Source organism: Pristis pectinata, chromosome 7 (genome assembly GCF_009764475.1).
Source record: "Pristis pectinata isolate sPriPec2 chromosome 7, sPriPec2.1.pri, whole genome shotgun sequence".
In the NCBI taxonomy this organism is placed as follows: domain Eukaryota; kingdom Metazoa; phylum Chordata; class Chondrichthyes; order Rhinopristiformes; family Pristidae; genus Pristis; species Pristis pectinata.
This window is the reverse complement of record NC_067411.1, coordinates 3912268-3937365: the sequence shown is the minus strand read 5'-3', so window position 1 is coordinate 3937365 and position 25098 is coordinate 3912268. Positions and strand designations below refer to the sequence as shown.

The following is a 25098-nucleotide window of genomic DNA, read 5'->3' as shown; positions in this document are numbered from 1 at the left end:
ACAAAACTGTCCGCAGTGCTCCAAGTGCGGCCTCACCAATGACCTATACAACTGCAACATAATGTCCCAACTCCTGTACTCAATGCCCTAATTGATGACGGCCAGCGTGCTAAACACCTTTTTCACCAACCTGTCTACCTGTGACGCCGCTTTCTACGAACTATGCACTTGTACTCCTAGGTCCCGCTGTTCTGTTACACTCCCCAGTGCCCTACCATTCACAGTACAAGTCCTACGCTGGTTTGACTTTCCAAAATGCATCACCTCACATTTATCTGTATTAAAAACATTTGCCACTCCTCGGCCCACTTCCCTAAATGATCAACATCCCCCTGTAATCTACAATAACATTAGAACATAGAATATTACAGCACAGTACAGGCCCTTCGGCCCACGATGTTGTGCCGCCATTTTATCCTGCTCTAAGATCAATCTAACCCTTCCCTCCCACATAGCCCTCCATTTCTCTATTATTCATGTGGCTGTCTAAGAGTCTCTTAAATGTCCCTAATGTATCTGCCCCCACAACCTCTGCCGGCAGTGCGTTCCACACACCCACCACTCTCTGTGTAAAAAACTTATCTCTGACATCCCCCTTATACCTTCATCCAATCACCATCACCTTAAAATTACGCTCCATCATGTTAGCCATTTTCGCCCTGGGAAAAAGTCTCTTTCTGTCCACTCGATCTATGCCTCTTATCATCTTGTACACCTCTATCAGGTCACCTCTCATCCTCCTCCGCTCCAAAGAGAAAAGCCCTAGCTCACTCAACCTATCCTCATGAGACGTGCTCTCCGATCAAGGCAGCATCCTGGTAGATCTCCTCTGCACCCTCTCTAAAGCTTACACATCCTTCCTATAATGAGGCGACCAGAAATGAACACAATACTCCAAATGTTGTCGAACCAGTTTTATAGAGCTGCAACATTACCTCGTGGCTCTTGAACTCAATACCCCGACTAATGAAGGCTAACACTCCGTATGCCTTCTTAACAACCCTATCGACCTGCGCGGCAACCTTGTGGGATCTATGTTACTCGACACTGCTAAGAGTCCTGCCATCAACCTTGTATTCTGCCTTCGAATTCGATCTCCCAAAGTGTATCACTTCACACTTATCCGGGTTGAACTCCATCTGCCACTTCTCAGCCCAGCTCTGCATCCTATTCAATGTCCTGTTGTAATCTACAGCAACATTGTTCACTATCAACAACTCCTCCTAATTTTGTGTCATCTGTAAACTTGCTGATAACACTTTGCGCATTCACATCCAAATATAGGAATAAATAAATGGGAGGAACAGGCAGATATGGACCAAACACAGGCAAATGGGACTAGATTAGATGGGCATCTTGGTCAGCATGGCGCAGTTGGGCTGAAGAGCCTGCTTCTGTGCTGTATTACTATGACTCCATACCATTTGCTACTGTACTGCATCTCAACTCTCCCACTGGCCAGTGGGATTAGTATAGGTAGGATGCTGCCTGGATTAGAGGGCGTTAGCTGTTTGGAAAGGGTGGATAAACTTGGATTGTTTTCCTCAGTTCCTCCGTCTCTGTCATAGAAGGTAGCCATGTCGGCCCATCAAGTCTATGCTAGTCTACTCCCCTATTAGTTTTTGCTGTGAGCTCTTCTCTCCACATTCCAGATTCTACCCCTCACCCACACACGAGGGGTAATTTACATTGGCCGACTAACTTCCCATCCCGCACCTGGGAGAAACCCACGCGGTCACAGGGAGAATGTGCAAACTCCACACAGGCAGCGCCGGAGGTCAGGATCGAACCCGGGTCTCTGGAGCTGTGAGGCAGCGGCTTTACCCGCTGTGCCCATTGTGGGATTATGGAATAAATGGCTAGGACCTGAGAGAGACATCTCCAATGCTCTTTTTCAAAATAGTGTCATCTTCCATTGACATTGACAAGACGTTGGTAAAGCCACTTTTGGAGTACTGCATGCAGTCTGGTCACCCTGCTACAGGAAGGATGTCCATTAAACAGGAGAGGGTTCAAAAGAGATTCACGAGGACGTTACCAGGACGAGGGATTGAGTTATAGGGAGAGGCTGGATAGACTGAGACTGTTTTCTCTGGAGTGTAGGAGGCTGAGGGGTGACCTGATAGAGGTTTATAGAATCATGAGGGGCATAGATAAGGTGGATGGTCTCAATCTTTTTTCCGGGGTAGGAGAGTCTCAAACTCCGCTACCTAGGTTTAGGTGAAAGGGGAAAGATTTAAAAGGGACCTGAGGGGCAACTTTGTCACACAGAGGGTGGTGGGTATACAGAACAAGCTCCCAGAGGAAGTGGTGGTAGAGGCAGGTACAATTATGATATTTAAAGGACATTTGGACAGGTACATGGATAGGAAAGATTTTGAGGGAAATAGGCCAAATGCGGGCAAATGGGACTACCTTAGATGGACATCTTGGTCAGCATGGACCAGTTGGGCCGAAGGGCCTGTTTCCATGCTGTATGTCTCTGTGATTCTATGACCACAGATGGGCCCCTTGTTAAAAATCACATCCAGCTGTTCATTCCCATCTGTGCAGCACTATCTGAGAACTTCATTGAAGGGTAGGACCAGGGTTGACCACGTACACTCAGTTCAGGACGACCTCCTGAAGTGGGACAGAGCCCCTGAGAACCTCCCGATCCTTCCAGTGTGAAAAAACATCCTGAACAACTGCATTGTCAGAGGTTTCTGGTTGGGATGTGCAGAGGGCTTTGACATTCAAGAAGAGCGCAGGGAGAGAACTGGGATGTCACAGGCAGCAATGAATGCAAATCAGGTGAGCTTTTGTGTTCTGCAGTACACAGAACATAGAAAAGGCCCTTCGGCCCACAATGCTGGTGCTGACCAAGATGTCCAATGATATTAATCCCATCTGTAGCGGGACTTGAATTTGCAACTGAGGTAGGAAGGTTAGCACCTCGGAAGGTTTCCCTCCCCTCCATGGACTCTTGTCTACGCTTCTCACTGCCTCGGTAAAGCAGTCAGCATAATCAAAGACCCCACCTACCCCGGACATTCTCTCTTCTCCCCCCTCCCATCGGGCAGAAGATACAAAAGCCTGAAAGCACGTACCACCAGGCTCAAGGACAGTTTCTATCCCACTGTTATAAGACTATTGAATGGTCCTCTAGTATGATAAGATGGACTCTTGACCTCACTATCTATCTCATTATGACATTGAACCTTATTGTCTGCCTGCACTGCACTTTCTCTGTAGCTGTAACACTTTATTCTGCATTCTGTTATCGTTTTCCCTTGTACTACCTCAATGTACTGATGTGATGAAATGATCTGTATGGACAGCATGCAAAACAGAGTTTTTCACTGTACCTCAGTATGTGTGACAATAACAAACCAATTTACCAATTTCCCCACTGAACCAGCGCAACACCATCCTCTCAGCTTGTCAGTCTGATTGATTTTACCTCCCTCCAGTCACATGCTGCACAGGTTGACTCTGTGGTTAAGAAGGCATATGGTGTATTGTCCTTCATCAACAGTGGAATTGAATTTAGGAGCCGAGAGGTGATATTGCAGCTATGCAGGACCCTGGTCAGACCCCACTTGGAGTACTGTGCTCACTTCTGGTCACCTCACTACAGGAAGGATGTGGAAGCCATAGAGAGGGTGCAGAGGAGATTTACAAGGATGCTGCCTGGATTGGGGAGCATGCCTTATGAAAACAGGTTGAGGGAACTTGGCCTTTTCTCCTTGGAGCGACAGAGGATGAGGGGGGACCTGATAGAGGTGTATAAGGTGATGAGAGGCATTGATCGTGTGGACAGTCAGAGGCTTTTTTCCAGGGCTGAAATGGTGGCCACAAGAGGACGCAGGTTTAAGGTGCTGGGAAGTAGGTACAGAGGAGATGTCAGGGGTAAGTTTTTTACTCAGAGAGTGGTGAGTGTGTGGAATGGGCTGCCGGCAACGGTGGTGGAGGCGGATACAATAGGGTCTTTCAAGAGACTGTTGGATAGGTACATGGAGCTGAGTAAAATAGAGGGCTATGGGTAAGCCTAGTAATTTCTAGGGTAGGGACATGTTCAGCACAGCTTTGTGGGCCGAAGGGCCTGTATTGTGCTGTAGGTTTTCTATGTTTCTATGGCTGTTTTTAATCTTTTGCCAGAACAGGGACAGTGCCTTTAAATGCTATCAGTGTGCACAGCCAGTAAACAGGCTGTGAAAATGTTGGCAGGTTGTTCAAAGTCGTTGATGAAGCCGGGGGAAGCCTGATGTTCAATTACGTGATATTGTAGACACTCAGTTATTATGTAAATAGGGACATTAGGGGGTCAGGTAAACAGTCACAGAAGCAAAGTGTCAGTATCCCACTGAGGTTTCATGCTGCTGCTTCACTTTTCTAATTAGTGGAAGTTCTCAGCTGACATACACAGTGCACAGGCTGTGTACAGATGCTGGGTCCATCCCAGTTACAGGCCTTTACGCATGGAACCAGGCCATGTCCCTGCCGACCGAGTACTCATCGACACTAATCCCATTTACCAGCACTCAGTCCGTAGACTCCTCTCCCTTGGTAATTCATGTGTTTCTCTGGATGTTTATGAGAGAGTCTCTGCCTCCACACCCCCTTAGACAACACATTCCAGATTCCAACCACCATCTGATTGAAAAAATTCTTCCTCGGATCCCCTTTGAACCGTCTATTCTTAACATAGAACACAGAACAGTACAGCACAGGAACAGGCCCTTCGGCCCACCATGTCTGTGCCGAACTAATTAAGCTGGTAATTAAACTAGTCCCTTCTGCCTTATGTCTCCATTCTCTGCACATCCATGTGCCTGTCTAAGAGCCTTTTAAACCCCTCTATCGTATCTGCCTCCACCCCAACCCCTGGCAGCACATTCCAGGCACCCACCACTCTCTGTGTAAAAAAACCTGCCCCGCTCATCTCACTTGAACTTTCCCCCTCTCACCTCAAATGCATGCCCTCTAGTATTAGACATTTCAACCCTGGGGAAAAGATGCTGTCTACTCTATCTAAGCCTCTTATAATCTTATAAACCTCTTTCAGGTCTCCCCTCAGCCTCGGCTGCTCCAGAGAAAACAATTTAAGTCTGTCCAACCTCTCCTTACAGCTCATGCCCTCTAATCCAGGCAGCATCCTGGTGAACCTCTTCTGCACCCTCTCCAAAGCCTCCTTAAACCTTAACCTTAAGCCTTCTAGTTTTAGACATCTCTGCTAAGGGGATGGGTTTCTCACTACTCACCCTATCTATGCCCCACATAATGTTATAAACCTCCACCAGGTCCCCCCTCAGCCTCCTCCGCTCCCGGGAGAACAGACCCAGCCTCTCCCGTCTCTCCTCATAACTGAACTGCTCCATCCCAGGCAACACCCCGGTGACCCTCCTCTGCACCCTCTCCCATGCAGTCACAAACCTCCTGTAGAGTTTGGCAGTCTGTGGGGCAGAGCAGGGGGGAGAGATACTGGATAATTCTTTCACTGGTCTGACTGCCTTCTTCGGGGGTGTCGCTCCAGGACTTGGTTGCAAGTTTTTGTGTCTGTTTAATTCACCAATAATTTCTGGCCAAACTCTCCTTCGGTCTAACATTTCCTCCCCCTACCAGAATCTCGGGCTGATGCTGAGACAGTGGAAAAGCACCATCGACATCGACATGTCCAGGAGACTCTGTACGTGTTTCAGAGAGTCATAGTCATGGAGGCACAGAGACATGGAGTCATAATCATTGAGTCAGAGATATAGTCATAGAACCATTGTCAATGGGTCAGAGAGTCATTGGGTCAGAGATCCATAGAGTCATAGCACAAAAACAGGCCCTTCAGCCCATCGGGTCTGCTCTGACTATCAACCAATCTTTTACACTCATTGTACACCAATCCCAATTTATTCTCTCCATCAACTCCCCCCAGAATCTCCCCCTCACCCACACACAAGGGGCAACTCACAGGAGGCAATTAACCCACCAACTCACATGTCTCTGGGATGTGGGAGGAAACTAGAACACCCTGGGGAAACCCACGGTGGGGAGGGGGGGGTTGTGGTGGTCACAGGGAGAACTTGCAAACCCCACACAGAAAGTGCTGGGGGTCGGGATCGAACCTGGGCTGATGGAGCTGTGAGGCAGAGGTTCTAGCGTCTGCACCACTGAGTCTTCAAACAAAACCTTGCACCCAGTTCGGCAAGAGGGTACCTGGATAGCTTGGATTGTTGTGAGATAAGGTCTAAGCAGCGTCTTGAAGGAGAGGAGAAGAGGTGAAATGGGGGGACTCATTTGACAGGAGAAGGACCAGTCGTCAGTGAGGGGGGGGTTAAGAGCAAGGCGATCTAAGCGCAGGCTTCAACACTCCCCATCGCCTCCACACGAGGGTCATCACGCAAATCCTGGACATGGCAGTTCTCACCTGACGCTGCAGGACTGCGAGTCCTTGGAGTTCTTGTGGAACCAAGAGTGTTGGGCCCTGTGACACTCCCCGGCGGTGATCAGTCCATCCTGCTTCTGGTCCAGGCTCAGGAAGACACTTCGGGCCTTCTCGCGCTCCTTGGGGGTCAGGAGCCGCAGCAGCGAATTCTGGGGAGGTGCGACAAGAGATAATTGGCAGCGACACGCTGGAGGCAATCTCGGAGTCAAGGTCAGTCTGAGCAACCCCAAGGTTCTAGGTCGGGGGCAGGGGTCAATACTGGGGCGAGATAGGATTATAGGAAGGATGTGGAGGCGTTGGAAAGGGTGCAGAGGAGATTTACCAGGATGCCGCCTGGTTTAGAGAGTATGGATTATGAGGAGAGACTAAGGGAGCTAGGGCTGTTCTCATTGGAGAGGAGGAGAATGAGAGGAGACATGATAGAGGTGTACAAAATATTAAGAGGAATAGATAGTGGACAGCCAGCGCCTCTTTCCCAGGGCACCAATGCTCAATACAAGAGGGCATGGCTTTAAAGTAATGGGTGGGAAGTTCAAGGGAGATATCAGAGGGAGGTTTTTTAACTCAGAGTGGGCTTAGTGCATGGAATGCGCTGCCTGGGGTGGTGGTGGAGGCAGGTACACTGGTCAAGTTCAAGAGATTGTTAGATAAGCATATGGAGGAATTTAAAATAGAGGGATATGTGGGAGGAAGGGGTTAGATAGTCTTAGGCGAGGTTTAAAGGTCGGCACAACATGGTGGGCCGAAGGGCCTGTATTGTGCTGTACTGTTCTGTGGTTCTGAGATAGGGCAGGTTTGGGAATGGGTTTGTGAACAATGACCCCTTCCTCGTTTCCACACCCACAGCCCCTCCCCTCCTCCCTCCACGCATCTCCTCCCCACCCCTCCCTCTCCACTCCACACTGATCCTCTCCTCCACTCTCCCCACACCCACATCTCACACCCCGTCAACTCACTCTCCCCCCTCCTCCTCCAGTCCTCCCGCTCCACACTGCCTCCTCCCTCCAAACCGCGCAGGGGTACAGAAGGGGCCCCCACCCCTCCCCACCACCTCTCTTTCTCTCCGGAGGAGATCCAGAGGGGTCGTTCTTGCCGTGGGGTGCGGAGGAGAGGGGATCCCGGAGCCTCACGCCAGCTCACCTACCTGTGAGCGGAACCTCTGCAGAACCAGCAGGGACTCGTGGTACAAGAAGTCCGCCCACTCCACCTCCCCCTTCCTGTCATCATCCAGGCCGGAGAACTGAGACAGAGCCAGTTCCTCCTTCTCCTCGTCCATCTGCTCGTCGAACAGCTGCTTGTGCATAGAGTGCTTGTAGTGGAGGAAGTCATCGGAGGTCAGACACGACTCTGGAAAGGCAGCAACGTTCAGGGATGAGTGAGGGAGGGGGATCGCCTCGGGCACGAGGGAAGGAGGGAGGTCACTTCAGGCACGAGTGAGGGAGGGTGGTCCCTCGGGCACAAAGGAGGGAGGGAGGTCCCCTCGGGCACCAGCGAGGGAGGGAGGTCCCTCAGGCACATGCGAGGGAGGGGGATCGCCTCGGGCACGAGGGAAGGAGGGAGGTCGCTTCAGGCACGAGTGAGGGAGGGTGGTCCCTCGGGCACAAAGGAGGGAGGGAGGTCCCCTCGGGCACCAGCGAGGGAGGGAGGTCCCTCAGGCACATGCGAGGGAGGGGGATCGCCTCGGGCACGAGGGAAGGAGGGAGGTTCCCTCAGACACCAGCAGGACCCCACGCTGGGCTAAATCAGGAGGCTTCTGTCCCCATGGAGAGGCAGATCCTCAGGGGGTATCTGCCCCCTACAGGACGAGGCAGGTCCTCAGTCACGTCCCCACACAGGGAGACAGGATCCCTTTGTGTAGGAGGGGGCCACAGCTGTGGGTGGTGTGGGGGGCAGTCACGGATTACAAGGATTCCCTGATAATTCCCAACGGGGATTCAGGACCAGCCCTGGAGAGCGGGAAGTGCGGAACTCTCGCCCACAGGAGGTGCTGCTGAATTCCAGAGCACGTAAGGGGGGAACGAGGATAAACTGGTGAACAGGGGGTGGTGTGGTGGGGGCAGAGGAGAGGAGGGGGTGCAGGCAGAAACACCAGCAGCAGTGCAGACGGACCAGTATGTCCTTTTTATTCATTTTCGCGATCCAAGTGTAGTTGACAAGGTCAGCAGTTATTGCCCATCCCCAATTACCCCTGTGAAGGTGGGGGTGAGTTGTTCTGGTGAAGGTGCTCCCATGGTGCTGTTAGGTTCAAGGTGTCACTCAGTTAACACACATCTGATTCGGTTACCGGCATGTATTGTTGTAAGTGTCCTGACTGGTTGCATCATGGTCTGGGACGGCAATTCAAATGCGTAGGAACATAAGAAGCTGCAGAGAGCAGTGGACTCAGCCCAATACATCACAGGCACATCCCTCCCCACCATCGGGAGTGTCTACAGGAGGTGCTGCCTCAAGAAGGCAACATCCATCATCAAAGATCCCCGCCATCCGGGCCATGCCATCTTCTCGTAGCTCCCATCGGGCAGGAGGTACAGAAGTCCCACACCACCAGGTTCAGGAACAGCAACTTCCCTTCAACCATTTGGTTCTTGAACCAACCGGCACAACCCTGATCACTGCAGTTTAGCAACACTGTGACCACGTTGATCACTTTGCACTAAAACGGACTTTTTTTTGTTCTAATTGTCTCTTGAAAAAAAAATTGTGTATAATTTATGTTTTTCTTGTGACTGCTGCTTATCTGATGCTCTGTGCCTGTGATGCTGCTGCAGGTAAGTTTTTCATTGCACCTGTGCACACATGGACTTGTGCAGATGACAATAAACTTGACTTTGACTTTGAGGTTCCCAAATTATTTCAGTTCAGCCTCACTGGCGGAGAATGCGACCAACCCTCAGGGATGTGGGCTCAGGACCATCAGAGGACACGGACTGACCTGGGATGATTCTGCACTGTCGGAAGATTTCCTTCAGGCTGAACATCTCTTCCTCAGTCAACAGAAGGTTCACGTTATCCTGACAGAGGTAGGAGAGAGAGAGAGTGAGAGAGAGTGGGGTCAGAGGGAGGGAGAGAGTGGGAGAGGGAGGGAGGGAGGGAGAGAGTGGGAGAGGGAGGGAGGGAGAGAGTGGGGGAGTGGGAGGGAGGGAGAGAGTGGGGGAGAGGGAGAGTTGGAGAGGGAGGGAGGGAGAGAGTTGGAGAGTGGGAGAGGGAGGGAGGGAGAGGGAGTGGGGTAGGGAGTAGCGGAGGGAGGGAGAGGGAGAGAGAGGGAGTGGGGGAGCGAGAGGGAGAGGGAGAGGAGGAAGGGAATGAGGGAGAAGGAGAGAGAGAGGGAGGGACAGGGAGAGAGAGGGAGGGACAAAGAGGGAGTGAGAGAGTGTAAGGGAGATTGATGAAGAGTGAGGGGAGAGAGAGGGGGAGAGAACAATAGAGTTAAGACATGGCTGGCATTGAGGACGTCAGCCTTGCTGCTCTGTGCCAGGGACACAGACACCACGAGGAGCCGAGTGTGCAGACAGACAGAGGAGATACGAAGGTACATTGGTAAGAGGCCACGTGGCTCCTTGAACGCACTCCTGATGGAACCACACCTCATGTACCAGCCTTAGAATCTGGTGGGTACCTGACTACAGGATCTCCCCCTGGCAGCATTGATCGAGGGGTCGAACTTGCTCAGGACAACGGGAACTCCCCTGACCCCATCCAAGGATGTGCCTGGGATCCTTTATCACCATCTCTGACTGGACAGCATTCCCACAGGGATGTTCCAGTGTCAGTGGAACACCATGCAAGGCGAACATCACTTCCTCAGTCAATAGAAGGCTCCGGTATCCTGAGGGACAGAGCAAGGACCACACCAGAGAGAGAGGGAGCGCAGAGAGAGAAGGTCTGGGAGTCGAGGGGAGAGAGAAATGGGGTAGGGGTGAGATATTCGTCTCAATTGCCCCTGGGAGGGGGAGGTGAGCCACCTTCTGGTGAAGGTGCTGCCACGGGGCTGTTGGGGAGGGTACAAGAAACAAAAGCAGAGGAGGCCACTCGGCCCGTCGTGCCTGCTTCACCATGCAATGAGATCATGGCCGATCTTTTACCTCAGCACCCTTTTCCTGCACTAACCTCACCGCTTGGTTCACTTAACATCCAAACAGAACGTGGAACACCGAACAGTCCAGCACGGGAACAGGCCCTTCGGCCCACCATGTCTGTGCCGACCATGATGCCAAATAAAACTAAATCTCTTCTACTTGCACACGATCCGTCTCCCTCCGTTCCCTGCACGTCCACGTGTCTAACAGCCTCTTACACACCACTATCGTATCTGCCTCCACCACTACCCCCAGCAGCCCGTTCCAGGCACCCGCCGCCCTCCGTGTAAAAAAAAACTTGCCCCTCACATCTCCTTTAAACTTTACCCCCTCTCACTTTAAAATTATGCCCTCTAGTATTTGACATTTCCACTCCAGGAAAAACACTGTCTACCCTATCCGTGCTTCATATAAACTATCAAGTGACCCCTCAGCCTCTGTCGCTCCAGAGAAAGCAGTCAAAGTTTGTCCAAACTCTTCTTCTAGATAATATCCTGCAATCCAGGCAGCATCCTGGTGAACCTCTTCTGCATCCTTTCCAAAGCCTCCGCATCCTTTCCAAAGCCTCCACATCCTTCCTGTAATGGGGGCAACCAGAACCGCACACAGTGCTCCAAGTGCAGCCCGGCCAAAGTTTTATACAGCTGCATCGTGACTTCCTGGCTTTTATACTCAACACCCAAACCGATGAAGGCAAGCGTGCCGTCAGCCTTCTTGAATTGAATTGGATTATTATTATTTCTCTACCACCTTATCTACTAGTGTTGCCACTTTCAGGGAGCTATGGACATGCACCCCCAGATCCCTCTGTACATCAATGCCCCTAAGCGTCCTGTCATTTACTGCATAAGCATCAGTCTGTCTTGTATGTACTCAGTGACTGAACCACCATGGCCCTCAGTGTCATACAGCAATACAGCACAGACACAGGCCCTTTGGCCCAACCAGTCCATGCCGACCACGGTGCCCACCCAGCTAGTCCCAATTTCCTCCGTTCGGCCCATATCCCTCCAAGCCCCACCCCTCCATGTACCTATCCAAGTGCTTCTTAAATGATACTGTTGTACCTGCCTCACCCACTTCCTCTGGCAGCTCGTTCCATATCCTCACCACCCTCTGCGTGAAAGTTGCCCCTCAGGTCTCTTTTAAACCTTTCCCCTCCTGGGTAAAGAACGCCAAAGATTCACCATACTCTGAGCGAAGCACTTTCTTCTCCTCTCTGACCCCTTATGCGGAGACTGAGACCCCTGGTTCTGGACAACCCTGTCAGGGGACACATCGCCCCAGCATCTGTGCTGCCCCATCCCATTCCACCAATCTCCAGGGAGCAACGTCCCCTGGGCTGGGGACATCTTTGGGAATGTTCAGTCAAGGGCCTTACTTGGACTGTTTTGTTTCTGTTTGTTACTGAACATAATTAATCTTTAAACAGCAGACTGTTAGACAACCAAAGTGGATGGATTAAGGTGCTGTGTGCATACTAATGCACGCACAGGATTTCAGATGCATTCTGCATATTTTCCAGTGTTATGCAATTGAAAATCGATGTGTCCCAGAGTGTTGCTGGTAACACCCATTCCCAGGTTATTCCCTGTCACTGGAAAACCAGGGCTGGACATTTCCAGATAAGTTACCATGGTGACCCAGGCATGGGTGTGTCGAGGTTACATGTGATGAAGGCATGCATCGTAGAACACAGAACAGTATAGCACAGGAACAGGCCTTTCGGCCCACCATATCTGTGCCGAACACAATGCCAAATAAAACTAAATCTCTTGTACCTGCACATGATCCATATGCCTCTGTTTCCTGCACATTCATGCATCTAAGAGCCTCTTAAACATCTCTATTACTTCTGGTACTTCTCCTCCAGCTCCTTTCCCTCTCCTTTTAATTCAGGCCATTTCTATGAGACCACCTCTCATTCTTCTGAACTCTCGAGAGTCCAGTCCCCAGTCCGTTTAATCTCTCCTCACAGGACAAACTTACCACCCCTGGGATCAATCCGGTGACCCTCTATCTGTCCGTAGGTAGGGACACAGATGTTGCGATCTCACCAGGGCGCTATACAATTTCAGAATGCCATCTGCACTCTTGTAGTTAAATCATTTGGCAATAAAGGCCAATAAAACAACTGCCATATTAGCTGCCTGCTATAATGATGTGTCCAGTGAAGGCCATGCCTTTCTGCAAGTGGAAGGGAAGGCCTGTGTGTGCGGATAGAGGGACTGCATTGGACATGGAGGATGCATCTGGGCAGTCATGGGGCCATAGACTCATAGTCTTGTAGATTCATAGAGTTATACAGCACAGAAACAGGCCCTTCGGCCCAACTGGTCCATGCCGACCAAGATACCCATCTAAACTCGTCCCATTTGCCTGCATTTGCCCCATATCCTTCTAAACCCTGTCCTGCTTTAATCTCTCTGTGTGAAAAAACTTGCTCCTCAGGTGCCCTTTAAATCTTTCCCCTCTCACCCTAAAACTGTTCTCTCTAGTTTTGGACTCCCCTATCCTGAGAAAAAGACTGTGGCCATTCTTTGATCACTTTCCACTAAGATGTACTTTTTTTTGTTCTAATTCTGTTCTTGTAATTCTGTTCTTTCTTGTAAAAACTGTATTTAATTTATGATTTTCTTGGGAATGCTGCTTATCTGATGCTCTGTGCCTGTGATGCTGCTGCAAGTAAGTTTTTCATTGCACCTGTGCACACATGGACTTGTGCATCTGACAATAAACTCGACTTCGACAGACTAAACCTTTCCTACCCATGTTCCTGTCCAAATGTCTTTTAAGTATTGTAATTGTACCCATCTCTACCACTTCCTCTGGCAGCTCGTTCCATATACCCACCATCCTCTGTGTGAAAAAGTTGCCCCTCAGGTCCCCTTTAAATCTTACCCCTCTCACCTTAAAACTGTTCTCACTAGTTTTGGACTCCCCTACCCTGGGGAAAAGACTGTAACCATCCACCTTATCTATGCCTCTCATGATTTTATAAACCTCTATCAGGTCACCCCTCAGCCTCCTTCGCTCCCAGCCTAACCACCCATTTACACTAATCCTACCCCAATCTCATTTTATTCCCCCCACCTTCTCATGGACTACCCCTCCCGGATTCGAACTTGGGACACCCTTAGGAGAGCCTGCAACAGCAGCTGAAGGGGGTAGTCTGCATGCTCCTGTGGTCCAATAGGAAGGGCGGTGAAGTCTGGGACTGTGGAGCAGACAGCAGAGATGGCCTCCCAACCATGGAGGTCAGGAGGTCGGCTCTGCTGCCTGGACTGGCGAGGGGGGAGCAAAAGAGACGACAAGGAGGGTTGAGGTTCTCGGGATCATCCGGAGGGAGGGTAGAGGGTCGGGGAGGGAATTCCAGAGCGCCGGGCCCATGCAGGAAGGTCACTAGAAGCAGGACAAGTGAACTGTGGAGCCCCAGGTGGTGGCTGGTGGAGAGCTGAGGCTCGGAGGCCATGGGAAGTAGGGTTTGGTGCAGGGGGCCAAAGAGGGATCAGGAAACAAGAGGTTGGACCAGTGGGGGGCTGGGCTACAGGGGCAGCACAGTGGCTCAGCGGGTAGAGCCACTGCCTCACAGCTCCAGGGACCCGGGTTCGATCCCGACCTCTGGCGCTGTCTGTGTGGAGTTTGCACGTTCTCCCTGTGACCACGTGGGCTTCCCCCGGGTGCTCCGGTTTCCTCCCACATCCCAAAGACGTACAGGTTAGGAAGTTGTGGGCGTGCTATGTTGGCGCCGGAAGTGTGGTGACATTTGCGGGCTGCCCCCAGAACACATTACACAAAAAGATGCATTTCACTGTGTGTTTCGATGTACATGTGACTAATAAAGAAATCTTATTTTATGTGCAGGCAGAAGAGATTAGTTTAGTTAGGTATCATTAGTTTAATTAGTTCAGCACAACAAGGCAGGCTGAAGGGCCTGTTCCTGGGCTGTACTGTTTGAATGTTTCTAGCTGCTCTGCCCCGGACTGCAAGAAACTGCAGAGAGTTGTGGACACAGCCCAGTGCATCACGGGCACCAGCCTCCCCTCCTAGGACTGTCACTGTCTTGGTGAAGCAGCCAGCATAATCAAAGACCCCACCCACCCGGGTCATCCTCCATTCTCTCCGCTTCCATTGGGTAGAAGATACAGGAGCCTGAGGGCACATCCACCAGACTTAAGGACAGCTTCTACCCCACTGTGATAAGACTATTGAACGGTTCCCTTATACAATGAAATGGACTCTGACCTCACAATCTACCTTGTTGTGACCTTGCACCCTATTGCACTGCACTTTCTCTATAGCTGTGACACTTTACTCTGTACTGTTATTGTTTTTACCTGTACTACATCAATGCACTTTGTACTAACTCAATGTAACTGCACTGTGTAATGGATTGACCTCTACGATCATTATGCAAGACAAGTTTTTCACCGTACCTCGGTACAAGTGACAATAATAAACCAATACCAACCTTGTGTCTATTTTGTCATGTAATTAATGTACAATTTGATGTTAATTTAAGTTTATGTTAACTTCTGTTTGTCCTCGTCTTGTAATGTACAGTGCTGCTGCTGCAAAAGGCTAACTTTCATGGCATTTATATGTGCCCGTGACAATGAACTTGAACCTCTCTGTGGCAGGTACTTACACAGTACTGGCAGCTCCAGCCCACAGCAGTGTGTGCCGTCTCCTTCAGCTCCTGGATGCTGCTGGGACTGAGCTGGGCCATGCGACGCAGGCAGCCATCATGGAAGACCCGGGTACAGATCCGGCAGGGGTAGAGTTCGTTGGCCGTCCACACCTCACAGATGTCGCACATCTCGTCATTGGTCACCTGCAAAGCGACAGGGAGAGCGAGGGTCTCACTCAGAGGAAAAACCGGGGGCAACAAACACTCTGCTGGAGGAACTCAGCAGGTCGAGCAGCATCTGCCGGGGGGGAAGGAATTGTCGACGCTTTGGGTCGAGATCCTTCACTTGGACTGAGAGATAAGAGGGGAGATAGTATAAAGAGGCGGAGGGAGGGGGGGGCAGGAGCTGGCAGGTGATGGGTGGATCCAGGTGAGGAGGGCTGATAGGCAGAGGGAGGAGGGGAAAGTGGGAACTGTGACAGGCTGGGAGGTGATATTTTCAAGGGAAAGGCAAAATTTAAAGAAAGTGCTTTGCTTGTGAGACATGGATGTCACTGGAAGTGCCAGCATTTACTGCCTATCCCTAATTGCCCCTAAACTAAGGAGGCAGTTATGCGTCATTGGTGGGTCTGCAGTCACATGACCAGACCGGGGTAGAGACAGCTGACTTCGTCCACTGAAGGACACCTGGTGAGGCCACACTTGGAGTACTGTGTTCAGCTTTGGTCGCCCTGCTAGAGGAAAGATGTTACTAAACTGGAAAGAGTGCAGAAAGGATTTACAAGGATGTGGCCAGGACTTGAGGGACTGAATTATAGGGAGAGGTTGGACAGGCTAGGACTTTATTTCTTGGAGTGTAGGACACTGAAGGCTGATCTTACAGAGGTGTATAAAATCATGAGAGGCATAGATAGGGTGAATGCACTCAGTCTTTTTCCCAGAGTTGGGGAATTAAGAACTAGAGGGCACAGGTTTAAGGTGAGAGGGGAGAGATTTAGTAGGAATCTGAGGGACAACTTTTTTTTACACAAAGTGTGGTATCTATGCGGAACGAGCTGCCAGAGGAAGTGGTTGAGGCAGGTACAATAATAACTTTTAAAAGACATTTTGACAGGTACATGGATTAGAAAGGTATAGGAGGTTATGGGCCAAACGCTGGCCAATGGGATTAGATTGGATGGGGCATCTTGGTTGGCATGGACCAGTTGGGCCAAAGGGCCTGTATAAATCTATGCTGTATCTGTGCTATGATATCAGTGAACCAGATGGGTCTTGCATCAGTCTAGTCATTTCATGGTCACCATTACTGACATGAGTATTTTGTTTCCAGAAATATTTAACCCTCTGCACCTCGAGGGGCTGAATGCTCTTATCTGGTCCTGTGTAACAGGCTCCAGAAGGGCTGGAGGCCTCCACCTTCCTCCTGTATGCCAGGGAATTATTCCTGGGCCACTCTACATCCTGAAGCTGCCTGTCTGACTCTCTGTTTAGCACATTGAAAGCGACGTGGAGGGCGCAGACCCTGTGCTGTTCCTGACACAGTGCCTCTCCCTCCTCCAACTCCGCAGTCCAAGGTGCAGACAGGCTCTGGAGAACTAACGGGGAAAAGTGCAGAAACACCCTGCTCAAGTGATACAACCCCAGGGTCAACACATCCAGCCTTCTGCAGCAACAAACAATCTGTGGGAGGAAAGAAATTGTCAAAGGAGGAAGTCCTGATGCAGGATTTTGACAATTCCTCTCCCCCCACAGACGCTGCTCGACCCGCTGAGTTGCTCCAGCAGATTGTGTGTTGCTCCAGATCCCAGCATCTGCCATCTCCTGTGTCTACAACCAGCCTTCTGGTTTGATCACTAATCTGACACATTTTAAATTGAATGAAAGAATCAAACAATTTTTTTTCTGATGCTGGTTTTACCGGCTTCGAGGGTCACGTTGATAAATCCCACAGGCGTGTTGAATGCACTCAGTCTTATTCCCAGGGTTGGGGAATCAAGAACTAGAGGGCATGATTTAATAGGAACCTGAGGGGCAACTTCTTCACCCAGAGGGTGGTCCAGATATGGAACGAGCTGCCAGAGGAAGTGGTTGAGGCAGGTACATTAACAACATTTAAAAGACACTTGGACAGGTCCACGGATAGAAAAGGTTTAGAGGGACATGGGCCAAACATGGGCAAATGAGATGAGCTTGGGGAGAGTGAAATGGGGTAGGGTAGGATTAGTGATAGGTGGTTGATGTTCAGCACAGACCCGTGGGCTGAATGGCCTCTTTTCATGCTGTACCAACCTATGACTCCCATGACTCTACAGACACTGCCTGACCTGTTGAGTGTTTCCAACAGTTTCTCCTTTGTGTTTCATCCTCTGACTGGGTCTGGAACAGCCCTCAGGCGTATTCAACAATTTCAGATAACCAGCCTTTCCAGTTTGTACTAGAACAAGCCGGTTCTGATGAAGGGTTTTGGACCCAAGACACCAACTGTTTCTCTCTCCTCAAATGCTGCCTGAACTCCTGAGTGTTTCTCTGTTTCTCAGGTATATGGTGGTTTGACCTCTGTAAACTGACTGGACAGTTCTTGACTGCCAATGAAGCACCCTTCCACAATCACCCCCCCCTTGTTTCAAACACATGACAGAGCCAGGCCATTCTGCCCATCTCATCCATGCTGGTTTACACTCCCACTTGATGCACCATAGATAGCATCCGATCTGGATGCATCACGGCTTGGTAGCAAGAAACTGCAGAGAGTTGTGAACACAGTGCAGCACGTCACGGAAACCAGCCTTCCCTCCGTGGACTCCGTCTACACTCCCCGCTGCCTCAGGAAAGCAGCCAACATAATCAAAGACCACACCCAATCACGGGCATTCTCTCTTCTCCCCCCTTCCATCGGGCAGAAGATACAAAAGCCTGAAAGCACGTACCACCAGGCTCAAGGACAGCTTCTATCCCTCTGTTATCAGACTCTTGAACGGATCTCTCATACGCTAAAAGATGAATTCTTGATCTCCCAATCTACTTCGTTGTGGCCTTTGCACTTTGTCTGCCTGCACTGCACTTTCTCTGTAACTGTAACACTACATTCTGCATTCTGTTTTCCTTTTAACTACCTTGATGTGCTTATGTGTGGAATGATCTGTCTGGATGGCACGCACACAAAAGCTTTTCACTGTATCTCGGTGACAATAATAAACCAACTCCAATAACCTCCAATGTCATCCTGTCATTGTATCATTAATCCCTCTCTCCCTCCCATCTCTATTTGCATTAGTTTGGCAATTTTTCGAACCTTTGCTAATGAGTTCCATGTTCTCATGGCTTCTCCCGATCTCCCCACTGGGACTGCCTCTCACTGAAAAGCCGAAATCTTCTTCTCCGCGGCTAACCCCTGCAACCCTTTCATTTACTCACTCCTCTTCCCACAGCTGTGAGCGACAGCCGACTGTTAGCCAAACTGCAAGATTCTCTTCTGATGGAACAGCACGTGTAGGGGAGTGAGCGAACCTGAGGTTTGGGTGGGGGAGGGATGCTGAGAAGAAACACTAGGCAGCGAGATCGATGTTTCCCACTTCCGCAGGTAATTAGAGGATCGTTACTCATGCATCTGTAAACAGGGAGCTGTGTGGGGCTTCGGTTAATTAGCACACTGAGAAATCATTTAACAGACACCAGCACCGCGGGTCATCTCTTCCCACAGACAGCCGCCCCCGCGTCACCCTGCAGCTCACACAGGGAGGGTGTGTCCGCAACAGTAGCCTCCGACCCTGCAACCGAAGGGGAAGCTTCAGTAACAAAGCACATTAAATCCTCCACTAACTGCTCAGCAGGAGCAGTCCCACAGCGTCCACCTGGGCTGTTATCACTTTGTAGACACAAGAGATTGAGCCATAGAGTTATACAGCACTAAACAGGCCCTTCAGCCCAACTGGTCCATGCCAGCCAAGATACCATATCCAAGCCAATCCCATTTGCCTGCATTTGGACCATAACCTTCTAAACCTTTCTAATCCATGTACCTGTCTAACTGTCTTTTAAATGTTGTTATTGTCCCTGCCTCAACCACTTCCTCTGGCAGCTCGTTCCATATACTCACCACCCTCTGTGTAAAAAGTTGCCCCTCGTTCCTATTAAATCTCTCCCCTCTCACCTTAAACCTGTGCCCTCTAGTTCCTGATTCCCCAACCCTGGCAAAAAGACTGTGTGTATTCACCCTATCTATGCCCCTCATGATTTTATACACCTCTATCAGATCACCTCTTAGTCTCCTACACTCTAAGGAATAAAGTCCTAGCCTGTCCAACCTCTCCCTATAACTCAGTCCCTCAAGTCCTGGCAACATCCTTGTAAATCTTTCCTGCACTCTTTCCAGTTTACTAACATCTTTCCTATAGCAGGGCAACCAAAACTGAACACAATACTCCAAGTGCGGCCTCACCAGCGTCCTGTACAACTGCACCATGACCTCCCAACTTTTATACTCAATGCCCTGACTGATGAAGGCCAGTGTGCCAAACACCTTCTTCACCACCCTGTCTACCTGCGACGCCACTTTCAAGGAACCATGTACCTGAACTCCGAGGTCCCTCTGTTCTACAACACTCCCCAGAGCCCCACCGTTAACTGTGAAAGTCCTACCCTCATATGTCTACCCAAACTGCAACACCTCACACGTACCTGAAATAAAGTCCATTTGTCATTCCTCGGCCCACTTACCCAGCTGATCAAGATCCTCCTGTAATTTTTGATAACCCTCTTCACTGTCCAGTATACCACCTAATTTAGTGTCATCTGCAAACATTAACCGTGCCTTGCACATTTTTATCTAAATCATTGATATAGATGACAAACAACAATGGGCCCAGCACCAACTCAAGGCACACCACTAGCCACGGGCCTCCAGTCCAAGAAACAACCTTTCACTATCACCCTCTGCTTCTGACCATGAAGCCAATTGCGTCTCCAATTAGCCAGCTGGAGCTGGAGTCTGAAGCAACACTCAAAAAGCTGGAGAAACTCTATGGGTCAGGCAGCATCTGTGGAGAAAATCAGAAAGTCAACGTTTTGGGACGAGACCCTTCATCTGGACAGTCACCTATTATCATTCCTCCAGAGAGCTTCACCGGCAGTGACAGAAGTGTGGATTGCTCATTTTTCTCATTGAAGAAACTGTGCATGCTGACTCTAGGCTGGCACAATGGCGCAGTGGGTAGAGCCGCTGTCTCACAGTGTCAGAGACCCCGGTTCGATCCCGACCTCCGGCACTATCTGTGTGGAGTTTGCATGTTCTTCCCCTGACCACGTGTTTGCATGTTCTTCCCCCAGGTTTGCTCCCACATCCCAAAGACGTGCAGGTTGGTGGGTTAATTAGCTGCTGCAAACTATGCCGTGTGTGTGGGTGAGGGACAGGATCTGGGGGGCGGTGGAAATGTGGGGAGAATGGGGTACAAGGAAAATTCATAGAGGATGGGATTGTTCTGTGAGCCAGCATACACTCGATGGATTGAATGGCCCCTGTCATAAGGAAATATGGAACAATGAGCTACAAGGAAAGGTTGGACAAACTTGGGTTGTTCTCCCTGGAGCGTCGGAGGCTGAAGGGAGGCCTGATAGAGGTTTATAAAATTATGAGAGGCAGAGATAGGGTAGACAGTCAGAGACTTTTCCCCAGGGTAGGAATGTCCAACACCAGAGGACATGCTTTTAAGGTTAGAGGGGGGAAGTTCAAAGGCAACGTGAGGGGTAAGTTTTTTTTACGCAGAGAGTGGTGGGTGCCTGGAATGGGTTACCAGGGGTAGCAGTGGAAGCAGGCAGTTTGGTGGAGTTTAAGAGGCTTTTAGATAGACACGAATATGAAGGGAGTGGAGGGATGTGGATGGTACACAGGAGGAGGACACTTAGTATCAATTGGCATCAAGGTCAGCACAACATTGTGGGCCGAATGGCCTGTCTAGTGCTGTTCTGTTCTGTGTTCCATGAATAGTTTCAAATCTTGGATTGGTAATTTTCGTAAACTAAAATTCCTCTTCACTCTGTGTCTAACATGTGTCACCCCTGCCCGCAGAAGGTGTAACAGACACACAAATGCAGCATCCCAAACAATCGCCGGGAATCGCTGGCCCATGGACACTCAGTGTAGAAGAAGTATTGGTATGGTGTTGAGAACCTCAAGGACGTGCATCAAGAGCACACACAAGCCCTGAATAAACAGTGGAAGGAGAGGAGCACCTCACGAACGGTCCAACCACCCACCCTGTCAGGCACGTCTCGGCCCGTCTGTGGTTCCCACATGAGCCTCATCTGTTACCCTAAAGCAAACAAAACCACAATGGAAGTCAAGGGACTGACTGAGAAGAAAATGTATGACAGAACAGTGTAGTGGGAGCTTTACCCTATATCCAACCATTTCTTTGTCAGTGTGAAGGTGTAACAAAAACTATCTATTGCAGGAAAAATCTCAAAAAAAATGCACGTATCTCATGATATTTTTCCTAATAACTTTTTAAAATTTAAAATCGAATCCAGCAAAAAGTTCACAGAACTTTACAGTTAACCAGCTGCTGAGCGATATCACTCTTGCTGTTTACATTTTCGATATAGAAGTAAAGAAAATGTGATTTGAATCAATACTGCTACAATGATTTCACATCACAGATGTTGTCTGTGTCTTTCAGCTGTACGCTGTCACAATACTGTAATAGTGCTGTTGGCTATTTTAAACACAGACCAATGAGTTTGTTAATGAAAAGAAATCCATGTAAAAGAATGCAAGCAAAAAGCAAACCACTGGAGGAACTCAGCGGGTCAGGCAGCATCTGTGGAAGGAAATGGGCAGTCGATGTTTGGGGTCGAGACCCTCAACCCAAAACATTGACTGTCCATCCACAGAGACGACAGCCGCTATCTTTCTCCCAGGGTGGAAATGTCTAATACCAGAGGGCATGCATTTAAGGCGAGAGGGGGCAAGTTCAAAGGAGATGTGCAGGGCAGGTTTTTTTACACAGAGAGCGGTGGGTGCCTGGAATGTGCTGCCAGGGGTGGTGGTGGAGGCAGATATGATAGAGGAGCTTCTCTTGGATGGGTACATGACTGTGCAGAGAATGGAGGGATGTGGACTTTGTTTCGGTGGAAGGGACTATTCTAGTTAGGCATTTAATTACTACTTTAATTAGGTCGGCACAACGTGGCGGGCCGAAGGGCCTGTTCCTGTGCTGGACTGTTCTGGGTTCTACAGTGACCTGTTGAGTTCCTCCAGCAGGTTGTTTGTTGCTCCAGCTTCCAACATCTGCCATCTCCTGTGTCTCTATTTTAAAGAATGTAAGCCTGGTTTTGTGAGTTTTTAACATTAAACGTGGTAGAAATGTGGAAATGGGGACCCCTTAGTTGGCGCAAATCCTAAAGTTTTTATTTTCTCCAGATCTCTCCCTTCCTCTTCTCAAGACTGTCCCCAAAAACGTGCGGAGATTTCCGGCTCAGCTGCTGGAGGTGAAGCGGACATCAGTGGTTAAGATCCACCACACTTCCGTTCCCATCCATTTCAAGCTATTTACAACACAGCACACAAATTTACCCTGTGGTTACTACGTGGGGTATTTGGCTAGTGTTGGATCACCCCTGAAAGTCACCCCATACATGCACCCTTTAAATTATAACCTAGGTTTTGCTTTTCATGAATATGGGTCAGCTTGGATGGAGGGAAGGCAGAAATGGTAAATCTATCCATTCGAAAGATCTATCACTGTTGTAACACGGGATATGGCAGTCTCATTAGGCAGGGTAATGGTCAGATTATATGTGTTCTTTGGGATAGAGATTCACTTTGGGCAGTGAATTCAAGTCATAGACTCATAGGGCAATACAGCACAGATACAGGCCCTTCGGCCCAACCAGTCCGTGCTGACCATGGTGGCCACCCAGCTAGTCCCAATTTCCTGCATTCGGCCCATATCCCTCCAAGCCCTGCCCCTCCATTTACCTATCCAACTGCTTCTTAAATGATACTGTTGTACCTGCCTCACCCACTTCCTCTGGCAGCTCGTTCCATACACTCACCACCCTCTGCGTGAAAAAGTTGTCCCTCAGGTCCCTTTTAAATCTTTCCCCTCTCACCCTAAACCTATGCCCCCCCTCTGTGTCTAATCCCAGGAGTGTGTGATGGGACGGTGTGGAGGGAGCTTCACTCTGTGTCTAACCCCGGGAGCGTGTGATGGGATGGTGTGGAGGGAGCTTCACTCTGTGTCTAACCCTGGGAGTGTGTGATGGGACGGTGTGGAGGGAGCTTCATTCTGTGTCTGACCCTGGGAGTGTGTGATGGGACGGTGTGGAGGGAGCTTCACTCTGTGCCTGACCCCGGGAGTGTGTGATGGGACGGTGTGGAGGGAGCTTCACTCTGTGTCTGACCCCGGGAGTGTGTGATGGGACGGTGTAGAGGGAGCTTCACTCTGTGTCTGACCCCGGGAGTGTGTGATGGGACGGTGTAGAGGGAGCTTCACCCTGTGTCTGACCCCGGGAGTGTGTGATGGGACGGTGTAGAGGGAGCTTCACCCTGTGTCTGACCCGTGCTGTCCCTGCCCTAGGAGTGTGTGAGAATGAAATGGGTGAGAGAGACCCTGATCTAATGCACTGAAATCTCTCTCACACTGAAAGTAATAATATCACTTTGTTGAGTGGGTTGGAGTACTGGATAATTTTCTCACTGCTGCATAATTATCAAAAATTAATCTTCAGTTTTGAACTTCACTCATAAATACAACATGCAAAGGCTGCTAATTGAGGCATTTCAAATTATAATTGTCCTGTCCATGGAGTTGCAGATGTAAATCAAAGCCCGACACAGCTCCTCCTAAACAAGCCCTATTGGCCTGGCTCACCGTCCAACAGAGTGCAACCAGCCGTTGCCCAGTGCCAGTGGTCACCTTCCAGCCACAGGGACAGACACCAGGTGAAGGAGGGCCCCACCACCGTGTGGGAGAGCTCCAAGGTGAAGCCCTCTGGGAGCACTAATGAGGCTTGAACATATACCATAGGGTCCTAGGGAGCATTGAGGATTGGAGTACATAGAACAAAGAACAGTACAGCACTGGACAGGCCATTCAGCCCACAATGTTGTGTTGAACTTGATGCTAACATACTAAATGTCCTCCCCCTGTGTATCATCCATATCCCTCCATTCCTTTCAATGCATGTGTCTACCTAAAAGACTCTTAAACTCCACCAGACTGCCTGCTTCCACTACTACCCCTGGTAACCCATTCCAGGCACCCACCACTCTCTGCGTGAAACACTTGCCCCTCACATTGCCTTTATACCTCCCCCCTCTAACCTTAAAAGCACATCTTCTGGTGTTTGACATTTCTACCCTAGGGATTGTTGACCTGATCCATGCCTCTCATAATTTTAAAAACCTCTACCAGGTTTCCCCTCAGCCTCCGATGCTCCAGGGAGAAAACCCAAGTTTGTCCAACCTCTCCTTATACTCATGCCCTCTAATCCAGGCAATGTTGGAGATAACGTGGTTAGGAAGGTACTGGGGACATAGGTTTTCACTAGTCAGGGCATTGAACACAAGAACAGGGAGGTTGTGCTCCATTTCTATAAAACCTTGGTCAGACCTCAGCTGGAGTACTGCGTGCATTTCTGGTCACCACACTGCAGGGAGGGTGTGAGTGCGCTGGAGAGGATGCAGAGAAGATTCACCGGGGTGTTGCCTGGGATGGAGCAGTTCAGTTGCGAGGAGAGACTGGAGAGGCTGGGTCTGTTCTCCCTGGAGCGGAGGGGGTTAAGAGGAGGCATGAGTGAGGTATATAATATTTTCATATGATATAGATCCCTTTTCAATAATCTTTGAACTCAGAGGAGCGGAGATGATGACATAATGATGCTCTTTGTTCATCGAGAAATGTCAGTCCAGTTTTTTTTCTTCTGAAATTTATTTCTAGTTTGTTTCGTTTTACTACTTATTTTTTTCAATTTGG

General features: G+C 49.8%; 1 protein-coding gene across 1 annotated transcript in view; it reads right to left on the bottom strand.

Moving 5' to 3' along the window:
* phf24 (PHD finger protein 24) overlaps positions 1 to 25098 on the bottom strand; it is a 46403-nt gene that overhangs the window by 2931 nt on the left and 18374 nt on the right. Inside the window, exons 3-6 of the mRNA XM_052019532.1 lie at positions 15143 to 15328; positions 9351 to 9429; positions 7563 to 7765; positions 6401 to 6567 (exon numbers count right to left, since the gene is read on the bottom strand). Coding sequence (XP_051875492.1) covers positions 6401 to 6567; positions 7563 to 7765; positions 9351 to 9429; positions 15143 to 15328 — 635 coding nt within the window. The remainder of the gene's footprint in view (positions 1 to 6400; positions 6568 to 7562; positions 7766 to 9350; positions 9430 to 15142; positions 15329 to 25098) is intronic.